Below are 12,357 nucleotides of genomic sequence, written 5' to 3'. Positions count from 1 at the left end.
ACATCATCATATGCCGCTAATCTAAGCAGATGAAGGTGCTATCTACTGTAAGCATACTGACCACCAGAGAGCATCTTCTACGATCTAGAAGAATAAGTTGGGCTTTAAGACATTTCTATGACCCCACTATGTGAAGCCTAGTCTGTGTCCTACCTCCACTTCTGGGCCAGGAGCCGAAGCAGCTCTTTGAGACTACCCAGACCAGTACTAAAGAGAACTCCAATCACACAGGTTCGGGATCCACAGAGTGGATGAGCCTTGTCTAGTCAGGGTGTCAGCCCGTTCGTTCCCTTTTACGCCTATGTATTCCGGTACCCATACTAAGTTAATTCTATTGGTCAGATCAGCAAGTGCTGGCTTACCAGGTTAGAGCTTACTTTGAGAGATTCTAAAGCTCTTAGCCCTTAGAGATAGCCCTTACTGAACAAGCCCAATCTCTTATTTTCTGAGCACATATCAAGATCGCAAAGATCTCGGTCTGAAAGTCTAATGCATCGAGAGCCGAGACCTTGGCCAGATTCAAATCCGATTTCACTACCATGTATTCCAGAATCTGCCGGCTCGTCTATTCTGAACCAATCCGTAAACCAGCTTAGCCCTCTTTGATGGATCAGTGCAGTCTCTCCTTCCATTTACTCATTCCAGTCAGTAAATTGAACCAAGAAGGATGATGAGAACTCTAATTGGGGAGGCATGTTGTCTTGTACCATACAGAGCACAAGACAACAATCGAGGGCTAAATGTCACAATGGCCCATCCGCCCACTCATTCTCAACCAGTATTCAGAGTAGTTGAGACGATAGGCTTCTATCATGGCTTCGTACTCTAAGTAAGATGATAACGTATGCCAACCGCTGGAGGTGAGTCAACTGGGCCTTAGTTAACACCAGTCTAGCTCGTGACCACCACACAATGGCAGCGTACGTCAGTGTACGCTTAATCATGGATTGGTACATCCAACTATAAATTTTTAGCTGCAGACCCTATTTGGCTCCAAAAGCTCCTCTATACGCGAGCACGAGCCCGAGGTTGTTAGAGGAATGATTGAAAAAAGTCCCTCAACGAGGTGTTCGGACAGTTTTTGAAAGCCGTCAACCACCAGGCACTACAGCAGGAGGGACAAAACGCCTCAAGGAGGGCAACCACGAGATGCCGCAACCCGAACGCAACAACCATTTAGGTACACAGCTATATACCTCACAGAAAACAGGACCCAGATGCACCTGACCAAGCCACAGCCAATCCCTTACCTTTCCGCAGCATCACACATGGAATCAAAAGAAGTGCAACTAAAGGCGCCCTCAATATCCATAAAGATACCCCGGCTGTATTACTTCCGATCTAGCACCCGCTTTACACTATAAACAAGGTGACGCAGTGCCGTTCTAGTAATAATTAAAAAAGAAGATTTCGAAAATTGAGATGAGGAGAAAGTCTGTAGCTCCACCAAAAGTGAAAGGATCTACTGAAAGTGCACCCTTCAATTTCTTCACATAATTATCATCATCGCAGTTTGGTTGTCTCTTGTGATCTTTATTTCGCGTTCAAGGTATATGTATTTTTCCACCAGCTCTACTTCGTTCTCTACAATATTGATATTTCGGCTGGTAATAGGTTTGTCATGAATGTTGTTTTGGAGATGTTTATTTTAAGACATCGTTGGAAAAGATTGATACCAAAAAATTAGAGGCATTTGAACTGTGGATGTATCGCAGAATCCTGAGAATATCATGGACCGAGAGAGTCACAAATGTCGAGGTCTTGAGAAGAATGAATAAAGAAAAGGAAGTCATATTTACGATCAAAAAACGAAAACTGCAATACTTGGGACACATTACAAGAGGCAAAAGATATGAACTGCTTCGAATAATTATGCAAGGGAAAATAGCAGGAAAAAGGTCCATAGGAAGAAGACGAAACTCCTGGCTAAAGAATCTACGGGAATGGTATAGCTGTAGCAGCAACGAATTGTTTCGGTCAGCAGTTTCGAAAATACGTATAGCCCTGATGATCGCCAACCTTCGGAACGAAGATGGCACTTGAAGAAGAAAAATTTTAAGACACATACTGGCACACACTAACTGAAGTTCATGTAACATTGTACGTATTTTCTTGAGGTTGTCCGAGAACAAAACTATGTCGTCTGAGAATTTCAAATTTGTTAATCTTCTAATTATAACTGGCTAAACAGTTTACGCGATCAAGCGTATCACCGTAGGTATCACGTCCGAAGGTATCACCCTGTCGGACTCCCCTGCCGATTGGGATATGATCCCCGTTTTTATATAGTTTCACCGACATAGTTGCGTTCATGTATGTATTGTAAATTAACCTTGTATATCGGTAGTCAATGCGGCATGCTTGTAGTGCTTCCAGGATTTTGTCAAATGTTACCGTGTCAAAGGCTTTATGGAAATCTACAAAAGCCAGAACGACCGGTTGATTGTATTCGATAGTCTTTTCTATTACCGTTTTAAAGCTCTAAGGGGATCATTTGTTCCAAATCCGGTACAAAATCCCGCTTGTTCTATAGTCTGGTAGAAATCAAGTTTTTTCTCAAGACGATTCGTTATTATTCTTGTAAGGAGTTTGTATAGGTGACTAAGAAGACTTATAGGTCTATAGTTTTCTAATTCATTAGGATTTCCTTTTATGTATAATAGAATTATCTTAGCATTGTGCCATTTGTCGGGTATATAACTGTCCAAAAGGTGCATGTTAAAAAGATTTTATATTTTCTTTTCTGAAAATAAAAAAAAAGAACTTTATCTGTACACAAATTTATATTATATTGTTATCATTCACCCGCTAATAATCCTTTATGGTTGATGCGGCTTTTTCTAAAAAAGTCAAGGATTGTAGCTGGGGATCGGTGTTTTTTTTATACTAAATAAATATTTCAAAGTTGACTGATCAGTACGAAATTAAAAATAAAATGTAGAAATAACACTTATGGTATTCTATCGGAGATACATTTGGAAGTTATAAAGAACAGGGAAGATCAACTACATAGGCGAAAGAAATATTCTAAGAAAGATCTAATTAGGTGTTCATGAACAAATAGCGTAGCGTATAAAAAGTAAAAACCAAGGGGCCATGATTTATGGAGAATCTGATATGGTAGCGAAGATTAATGCAACCTGACTGAGACGATATGGTCAGAAATGCATAGGTAGCTGGTAGGAACTCCTTTTCGGATAGTCCTAGCACGGAAACTGAATCGATCCCTGCGTTACGCAGATTCCAGGTGTTTCCTGACCCGAGAAACTAGTACTTGCTAAGAGTTCCTTGACCAGAGTAACGGTTGAAGACCACAACGGCTTGGGGATCTAAAGGTGTGGATGGCAACCCAACCTTTAGGAGATGAAAAAAAGGAAAAAAGGGAAGACCGATTGCCTTCTCTAAGGCTCTTTGAGCGGCATTCCTAAATTAAAAAGCTCAGGTCCTCCAAGATGGGGGTTGAGGCATCGGGTTAACCTCTCGATACCTGTTTAAAAATTTTAAAGGTTAAAACTTCCAGTAACCGGCCTCGAAAACGATTGAACAAACGAAGACGACTTAAGCTTAGAAAACGGACTATTAATATTAGTACTTGGAACGTTCAAGGGCTCTCCAATAACTTATTAAACTGTTTGTTCGGGCTGTTAGGCCGTTGTCTTCTGAAATTAGTTCTCGACGTTTCGCCAACACTAGGGGTTGGCATCTTCTGGAGATGTTACTGCTTCGCTTGTAACCTGAAACTGAGGTAATCTGTAACCTGTAATCTTCGGCCAGTTTCAGGTTACAAGCGAAGCAGTAACATCTCCAGAAGATGTCAACCCCTAGTGTTGGCGAAACGTCGAGAACTAATTTAGAAGACAACGGCCTAACAGCCCGAACAAACAGTTTAACAAGTTAGATGATGGCCGTGAAAGCCTAACGCAGTTTATCATGCTCTCCAATAAACTCAACGACATAATTTCGGAAGCCAATAAATCAAAAATGCCTATTTTAGTACTTACCGAGACTAAAAAGAAAGGGCGAGGCTCAGAAAACCTCAAGAATACGACCATTTTTTCTCAGGAATACAGAGGGATAGAAGAGCCCAGCAAGGAGTGGCCATACTTATAAGAAAAAGACTTAGCAGGTGAATAACATCCTGGGAACCAGTGAATCAGTGCATCATTACACTTAACCTGAACCTGCATGGTAGTAAAGTCACCATTTTTGGCATCTATGCAGTAAACGAAGGGCGCTTTATTAAAAGATTAAGAAGAGCTCTTGGAGCCAATATCTTACTAAATATCAAAAATAGGAACATCAAGAGAAATACTCCTATTAAGAGACCTAAATGCGAGAACGGGCAACAAAGTTAAGGATAAAATAGTTGGTCAATTCGGAAAAGATACTAGAAATAACAATGGAAGTCGGCTTATCAACATAATATGTGAACAAAATAACCTGAGAATACTGAACGGCTTTTCCAGCACCGAGAAATACATAAATTCACTTGGGTCCAACAATCAAGAAATTTGAAATCCATTATAGACTATGTGATCTCCCGAAAAAATACACAACTGAATATACAAGACGTAAGAGCGTTTAGAGGAAGCACATGTGAAAGCGACCGCGACCTAGTAAAGGCTAAAATAATGTCCATACGACTAGCCAAGAAAAAAGAACACAAGAGGAACAAGAGCAAAAAACAAGAAACCAAATACAACTTGGATAGTCTCAACCATGAAAGCACAAAGATACTGTACAAAAAGCGACTCGATGAAAAGCTCTTATAAGAAAACTTTGATAGTATTGAGCATCATTATAATTACATAAAACAATGTCTCAAAAATGAAGCAGAAGAAGCCCTGGGTAAATATGAAAAAACCGAACGAAGAAAGCCATATTGGTGGGATAAAGAAATCGAAGAATAAATAAAGATTAAACAAGATAAATACCACCAACACTTAAATGTAAATACTGATCAAAGTAAAAACGAATATAGAACAGCCCAAAGAAACGTACGAGGTGCGATAACTAAGAAGAAAAACGAAAGTTGTGAAAGAAACTGCTCCAGAATAAACATTTATTTGAGGGGTAGCAGAAGCAACGAAAGCTGGAAAATACTTCAATCTCTTCAATCAAGAGCAGAATATTTGCAAACACCTTAAACATAATCAGAGGTTTAAATACATACAATAGCTTCCCCAATTAGGATTGCCGATAAAGAAGTAGCACGAATATGCCGAGCATTAAAGAATAGAAAATAACCAAGCCCTGGCAATACCCCACCTGAGCTACTCAAGTAGCTGTACGGTACAAGCAAATTATATAAGCAGCTAGCCAGCCGTTACCAAAAATGTATTTACGGAGAGAATATACCAGACGAGTGGAGGACATCGTTTATCACGACAATACATAAGAAGGGAAGTAAAGATGTATGTAACAATTATCGAGGAATAGCAATCCTAAGCACCATTTCGAGAGTTTACAGGAAACTCATCATTAAGACAATGGAAAATGAATCCTGTGATATGGAGGCCGAAGAACAGGTCGGCTTTAGAGCAAGCAGATTGACTATTGACCACCTGTTTACTGTTACCCAGCTATTTAAAAAAAAGTAGCACGAAATCAACCAATACATCTCCTCTAAGTGGACCTTAAAAAAGCTTTTGATAGTGTGCCACAACAAAAGCTCTGGTCGAGAAAACAAATATTAGTGTACCCTTAATCAAGGCTGTTCAAAACCTCTACAAGAACACAAGTAAAATAAAGAAAGATCAGGAAGTATTCAAATTCCTCTAAACGACGCAATATTTTACACAGTGAGTTTTGCAGACGACCAGATAGTGATGACCCAAGACTATGAAGACCTCGAATATATGACCCGTAAACTTATCGAAGAATACGAACTGTAGGGGCTAGAAGTAAATATCAAAAAACTGAATACATGTCTATTGGGGGAATTCAACAAAATCTAATCTTGAAAGAAATACAGCGAGAAATAAATCACTGTGAAAAATACAAATATTTAGGCATGCAAATAACCAACGATAGCAAATTAGAAGAAGAAATTAAACATAGAAATAACTAGACAAGACAAGCCATTAGGCAATTAAACAGTGTACTGCGGAACAAAACAATCTCCAAAGAAAACAAACACAAAATCTATAACAGCATTATACAAAGCATTGTTACATATGGAAGTGAGGTATGGTTACTGAAAGGAAAAAAAGCATTAGAAGCAACAGAAATGGACTTCTGGATAAGAGCGGCTGGAAAATCAACATTAGACAGAGTGAGAAACGAAAGAATACGAGAAATTATGGGCGTTAAGCACAATATAACAGGGGCCATCAGAATAAATCAACTAAGATGGTATGGACACGTCCAAAGAATGGATGAACACAGAATAACAAAGAAAGTATTGAATTGGACAGCGCATGGAAGAAGAAAGCAAGGTAGACCAAGATTAAGTTGGAGAGAAGGAATCGATAAAGACTTAAAGGAGAGGGGAGTTGAAGAAAATCTTTGGAACTACCGAGATAAATGGAAACTGGAAATCAGATGACGGCGTAGAACTTTATAAACTGATTGATTGATCGATTTGTCAGATGAAAAAAATGACATAAGAGTGACCAGTCTTGACAAGATCGGTTAAGTTCTTTGTGTGCTTTTACTGTAATTTGAACTAATGAATAACTTTCCCATTACTTTTTGTAATTGGTTGTTTATCTTACTCAATATAGTAATCTAGGACTCATTTATTTTTATTTATTACTGGTAAATATTTTACCTAATCCTCGTATATCAACAATGCCTACAATGTACTTCGATAATTAGTCTAATTGAAAACTTTTAAATATTATAATAGTGTTTCTCTAGCTTACATTGTTATCACTATCGGATGGAACCGACGTAATACGTAGGCAGTTGACAGTATATGAACTTTACAATTAACATTAGTAATATAGCAATTTGTGTGAATTAACAATATCTAGTTAAACTCTATAACATGCAACCGATATTTGAAATTTAAAGTAAGCCTATATTTAGTCGAGCGTTAATAAAAAATATATTTAATCTTTATTTATGATTTTATAGCGTAATAAAATAGTGAGCAGTATTTTTTAAAATGAACAGTGTTTTGATATTTTTTACTATTTTACCTCTGATAGTATCACAAAGTTGTAGAGAATATGGTATGACGGTAAGTTTTTATTTTATTATTTATTTAATTAAATTTTTCGAATTACTAAATCATTTAATTCTATATATACAGGGTGTTTCTTAAGTAATTGTACAAATAGAAACCGTAGATTCTACATTATAAAATATTACGATTTAAGCCAACATGCTGTAATAAAATATTGATATTAAGAAAGATACAGGGTGTTAAAGTGGAAATTTAAAATTTTATTTTTCGCTATAACTTTTACGTTTGTAAATATTTTTAAACAAAAAATTATAATTGGATGCTTTTAAGTAGGATAAATTATAATGTTTGGCATAAATTTGCGTTTAACTTTTTTTTGCAGTTTAAGTTAGCTCTATTTGTGTTAAAAAATATTAAAGATACATTATTTTTACAAAGAAAAGGCATTCCTGTTAATAACCCCAACATTCAATCGTTTTCGAGATAATCGCATTTTATAAGTCAGCTGCATAATATTCTTAGTTATGATATTTGTGCGGTAAAGCACTGAATACCTGTAGATAAGCATAATTCATAGTTTATTCTTATTAAAACAACTCAAAGATGATAATGTAACATCACAAAATGCTTGGTTATGGCTGCTAAATGTCTTATTGGAGAAAAGATTCTTCATCTTCTTCTTTAGGTGCCGTGCCCGTATTCAGACGTTGGCCGTCATCATGTTTACAATTTCCCTTTTCTATCGCTTCTTAAGTTTCTATACTGGTGTTGTATTACTTTTTCTCTATTGTGGTTTATGCAAGGTGGTACACCAGTACATTCTAGAGAGAAGGTAGTGAGAACATACTTAAATACGACTTTTCTGAACGTTGAATCGGACGTGGTAGTCATGTTCTTTGGCAATTTGCTGAAATATTGATATAATTATTTAATTCATAAAAAACCCCAAAAGAATACTTATTATTCATTACGTCAATTGTTTATCCATTTTCATTAGGTCAATTAGAAACTAGACTACAGGTATTATATAACACATATGTGTCTTATTTCATAATACTTTTGCTACAAATCTAACTTACAAAAACATGCAAATATGTTCATACTAAATTGCTGTTACCAATTTTTTATTCAAGTTCTTTGTTTCAGTGTTCAGACGACAAATCATGCTGTGGAGGATGTTGCATATCTGGTATCTGCAAGGATAGTAAGTTCTTACTGCTAGAGGTTTAGAGTCATTCACACATTGAATAATACATTGAATACTATTAATAAGGTTCCATAATTTTCAAAACTCAAATAGAAAATATTAAGACAAAAATCAAATCACCGACCAACAGAAATCGCAAACACTCTGTATATTATACTGTTTAGCATTAGTTTTAGAAAGTGTTTTTTTTTCGGAAAGTGAATTTTATACGTTCAAAGACATTCCCAGAAAATAAGAAGACAATATATTGGTTTTTCTAACGGTTTAGTTTTAAATAGACATTTTTGTAAACAGTTCTACCTTAAACTTTCTATTGCATGGATTACCAAGAATAATACAATAGGGTAGGTTTGTAAATAGTTTGTGAGATATAATTATCCTTTTTTCTCTAGAAACTGAAAATGTTTATTAGATGATCGACGGATTATTGAATAGGAGAAAGTTAGCTTTTTTTCTTTGAAGAAAGTAAAATTTGTTTGGATGGAGATACATTCTGATTGGTTCAAGGAAAAAGAGGAGGGAGATGGAAGGATTTTGGATAGAGATTAGCAAGAGAGAGGAAGGCATGGCGAATTGAATATCGGGCGAGTATACTATAGTTTTTTTTGTCGAGATGACGTTACTAATTAGCCAAGTTTTAAAAAAAAAGTCTAGATTGTGAAAAATTGTATTTGTGTTTGGTGGAAAGAGTTCCAACTGTGATAGCAGACAGAAAAAATAATTGACATGCTGTAAGTAATAAACAGATGTATAGTTTTATACTGGACCAAGTCGATTAGTTGAGATATCCTTGTGTCTGGAGAGGAGGAGTTTATTCATGTAGTAAATATTTGGAGCAGAGAAGTTTAGCAGGAGTATTCTGGAGAAACTGAAAGGTGCGAGCAAGGTGCACAAGGCACAATCAAAGGAGAGAGAGCTGAAGTCATAAATTTTGGGAAAAAAAGGTTAATTTCGTCATTTTTAGAAACAGAGACTTTCAATCACGACCACCTATTTAAATTAGAGTTATTCGTTTTTTGTTGGTTTTATTGAGAATTATAATACATGATAATTTATCGGGAGTCACTAAAATTAAGAAATTTTAGATTTGCATATAAGCTTAATTAATTTGTATTGATAATTGTGGATGTATGATTTGATGGATGTTTGAGATTTTTATTCTAATTATTGTATATGGTATATTTATGTTTATTCAAAATTTTCACTTTTAATATTTGATTGTTTTTTTAATATAACGTGAGCATAAAACATTTAATTGAACATGTGATAAACATGGATTCTCTAAATCCAAACACGGACATTGTCTTGCCTTGAGATTTGTTAATGGTCGTCGCGAATGCTAATCCAATAGGGAATTAAAACGCTTTTAAATGATATTGTAAAGTATGATCCTTTTGATGACCAAACGTGTGCGTTGCAAATTTTGGGTGGGTTCAAATTGCGTAGCAGAATAATTGCTGAAATAATTTTCAACTGAAGATTATGTGGTGGTATTACTTATATTTTATAGCTTCTCTATAAAATTATTAGACCCTTAGAGATATAGAAAACTGATCACCGGCATCCTTTGGGGATCGATAAACTCATCATCACAGATAGGTAAACTTATCACCAGCATTTTTGCTCAAAGGCTCTGGTTTCTTAATAGTCAACTTTTTAATGAGAATATTTGTGAGCATGTTCTATTTCCGATATATTTGAAATAGTCTCCAACTTCGTTATTTTATCTGCCATGGGGTGCAGGTAGGCCAGTGATCAGTTTGCAAATATCTCTGGGTCTATTTTAAAATCCCTGGTTTTATTGCGGTGATGAGTTTGTACTATCTACGAGAGCATTTGTGATAATTGGTGATGAGTTTACGTGCATTCGTTTTAAACACTATCGATTTTATTATTTTTTATTGGGGCATATAATGTTCTTTAAATACGTTATGCGAGAACAGAGATATACAATTTTAAATAATTTTTGCGTTAAAATATATCATAAAAAATATTTTGTTTTAGCTTACTCAGATTGCCGTGTATTGTCGAATCAGTGTATAGATTTCTACTGTCCGCCGAATGAAGAATGTTATATTTATCAACCAGAAGACTGTAAGGGATGTGCTTCATTTCCAATTTGTATAAATTCACCACCAGCACCTCTGGAAATAATATTACCAAATTATGTTCCCACTACTGCCACTTCAGGTTATAAGCACTCGTATAAGAAAAGTATATCCATGTTGATTGTAGGTTTATCGTTGATGAGTAAAATATTTTAAATAAAATACATTTTTTAATTTCGTTTTTTTAGTTTCCTATAATGCAAGAAAATAGAAAAATATATAATTTCCTCTCCCATTTTTCCAATTTAGACGTCGATGGTAAGCAAACAATAAAGCTAATTAATTTCGGCTCCGAGATAAACTCCAAATTATTGGGGAATTACGAGCAGAAAAATGAATAAGTTTAATAGTTTACAAGGTGTCTATTAGGCTATTGATTATGTTCAAATAGGGCTAAAAGGTATGGATAATACGTATATGGATTGCTTTACAGAAAAAAGCTTTCACCCTTCCTCTTTAAAATGCCGTTTGATAAAAGTATTTAGGATTAAAAGTATCATAGATACCATTCTTTAAAGTCCACTCACACCGTTTTTTGGCTATTTTTCCTATTTTTTCGTAAACGTTGTTCTAAAATTTTTTTCTACGCAGTTTTAGGTATAGGCAGTGCTACATTTAATCGATCTATGGATGGATGGTAATAAAATCAATTACCTTCAAAATGATCTACAGTAGAAGTTTCTGGAACTAATTTTAAGCAAGATAGGTTTCCTCAACGTTTTCAACTTTTAGTCTGTTTTATGGCTATTTTTTAAATTTCTAACTTTTTTTCTTGTACATTTAGGTAAATGCATTACAAAATAAAAAAAGAAAGATTATTTTCTCTTTACTTTAAAATCGTCTATTTAAAAATATTCTAGAATTAATGGTAACCAAGATATGGCTTGGTTACCGTTCGATTAAATATTAAGAACTGTGCTAGTTTCACTTCCAGGAAAAATCTGAAAATCCTTGAAAAATCAATTGGTTAAATTTTTCCAAAAAAAAAAACGGTTAATTATACCAATATTTCGTTAGAAATATTTAAAATTTATTGATCATTGTATATTATTATATAAATATATATCATAATTATTAATTCTTCTTGTAAAGTACAAAAAGATTAGTTTCAAAATTTGTTTTAAAACCATTCATATTTTTACCAACCATATTCAGTTAGTGTAAAAACTGTTTAAAAATAGGTCGTTTCATATTATAATTAAATATAAATATAATCTAAATAAACACAGTTAGAGTATTAATAGTTATTTAACCAACAAGTGTGTTAATAAGGGCGATTAACAATTGAGATATTTTAACGCGTGAGCGGACCGAGCGCGTTAATGTTCGAGATTGTTAATCGCCATTTAAATTCACGAGTTCTTTACAAAACTTTTTAGAAATAAAGATGTCTTAGTTTAAATTTATATTTACTTAACGATAAACAACAATTTTTTCAACTTTCATTAAGTTTATTCAAAGTTTAATTTTCCTTAGTGGTAGTTTTATTATTGTAAACATTAATTTTCGAAATAGTACAATTACTGAAATTAAAGGAAGGTATTGATAAATGATTAGCTGGTGTATAGCATTTTGACAAATTTATATTTAAGTCTTCTTGGACCTCTATAAATTCTGTAATAGAAGAAGAAGCGGTGGTGCTGAAGGAAGTACTTTGACAAGGTTTAGTTTTATTTGGTCCCAAGAGTTTTTCAGCCGTCCCAAGTTTATTCTGCATAGAATTATCTATATAACCTTCTGCTACAGCAGTCGATTTCCAGCCACCTAGTCTTTTAATAGCTGAAAAGTCTACACCACTGTCACACAGTATTGAGGCAGAGGAACGTCTAAAACAATGCCCAGTGTAGAGATGCGGGTGCTCTAATTTTAAGGATTTAGCAATAACGGAAGAAATTTTGGAAAACGTATTT

General features: G+C 34.7%; 1 protein-coding gene across 2 annotated transcripts; it reads left to right on the top strand.

Moving 5' to 3' along the window:
* The first annotated feature begins 6,815 nt into the window (after positions 1 to 6,815).
* LOC140440760 (uncharacterized) lies at positions 6,816 to 11,404 on the top strand. Of its 2 annotated transcripts, XR_011950925.1 has the most exons (6): positions 6,816 to 7,016; positions 7,081 to 7,186; positions 8,279 to 8,336; positions 10,344 to 10,570; positions 10,636 to 10,847; positions 11,039 to 11,404. XR_011950925.1 is itself a non-coding variant. In XM_072531129.1 (5 exons), the coding sequence occupies exons 1-5, from the start codon at positions 7,112 to 7,114 to the stop codon at positions 11,086 to 11,088; spliced, it is 480 nt and encodes a 159-aa protein (XP_072387230.1). In that variant the 5' UTR covers positions 6,817 to 7,111; the 3' UTR covers positions 11,089 to 11,398. The 2 variants fall into 2 exon arrangements, 1 of the variants encoding a protein (XP_072387230.1); XM_072531129.1 differs by having other exon boundaries at positions 6,817 to 7,186; positions 10,636 to 10,705; positions 11,039 to 11,398.
* Positions 11,405 to 12,357: the final 953 nt, after the last annotated feature.

Source organism: Diabrotica undecimpunctata, chromosome 5 (assembly GCF_040954645.1).
Source record: "Diabrotica undecimpunctata isolate CICGRU chromosome 5, icDiaUnde3, whole genome shotgun sequence".
NCBI lineage: Eukaryota > Metazoa > Arthropoda > Insecta > Coleoptera > Chrysomelidae > Diabrotica > Diabrotica undecimpunctata.
Note: the sequence above shows the minus strand (reverse complement) of the source record. Positions and strands in the feature narration are given on the sequence as shown.

Coding starts and splice junctions, on each gene's coding strand:
- LOC140440760 (XM_072531129.1), top strand. CDS start 7,112: ATGAACAGTGTTTTGATATTTTTTACTATTTTACCTCTGATAGTATCA. Junction 7,187..8,278: donor GTAGAGAATATGGTATGACG/GTAAGTTTTTAT, acceptor TCTTTGTTTCAG/TGTTCAGACGACAAATCATG. Junction 10,571..10,635: donor AAAGTATATCCATGTTGATT/GTAGGTTTATCG, acceptor TCGTTTTTTTAG/TTTCCTATAATGCAAGAAAA.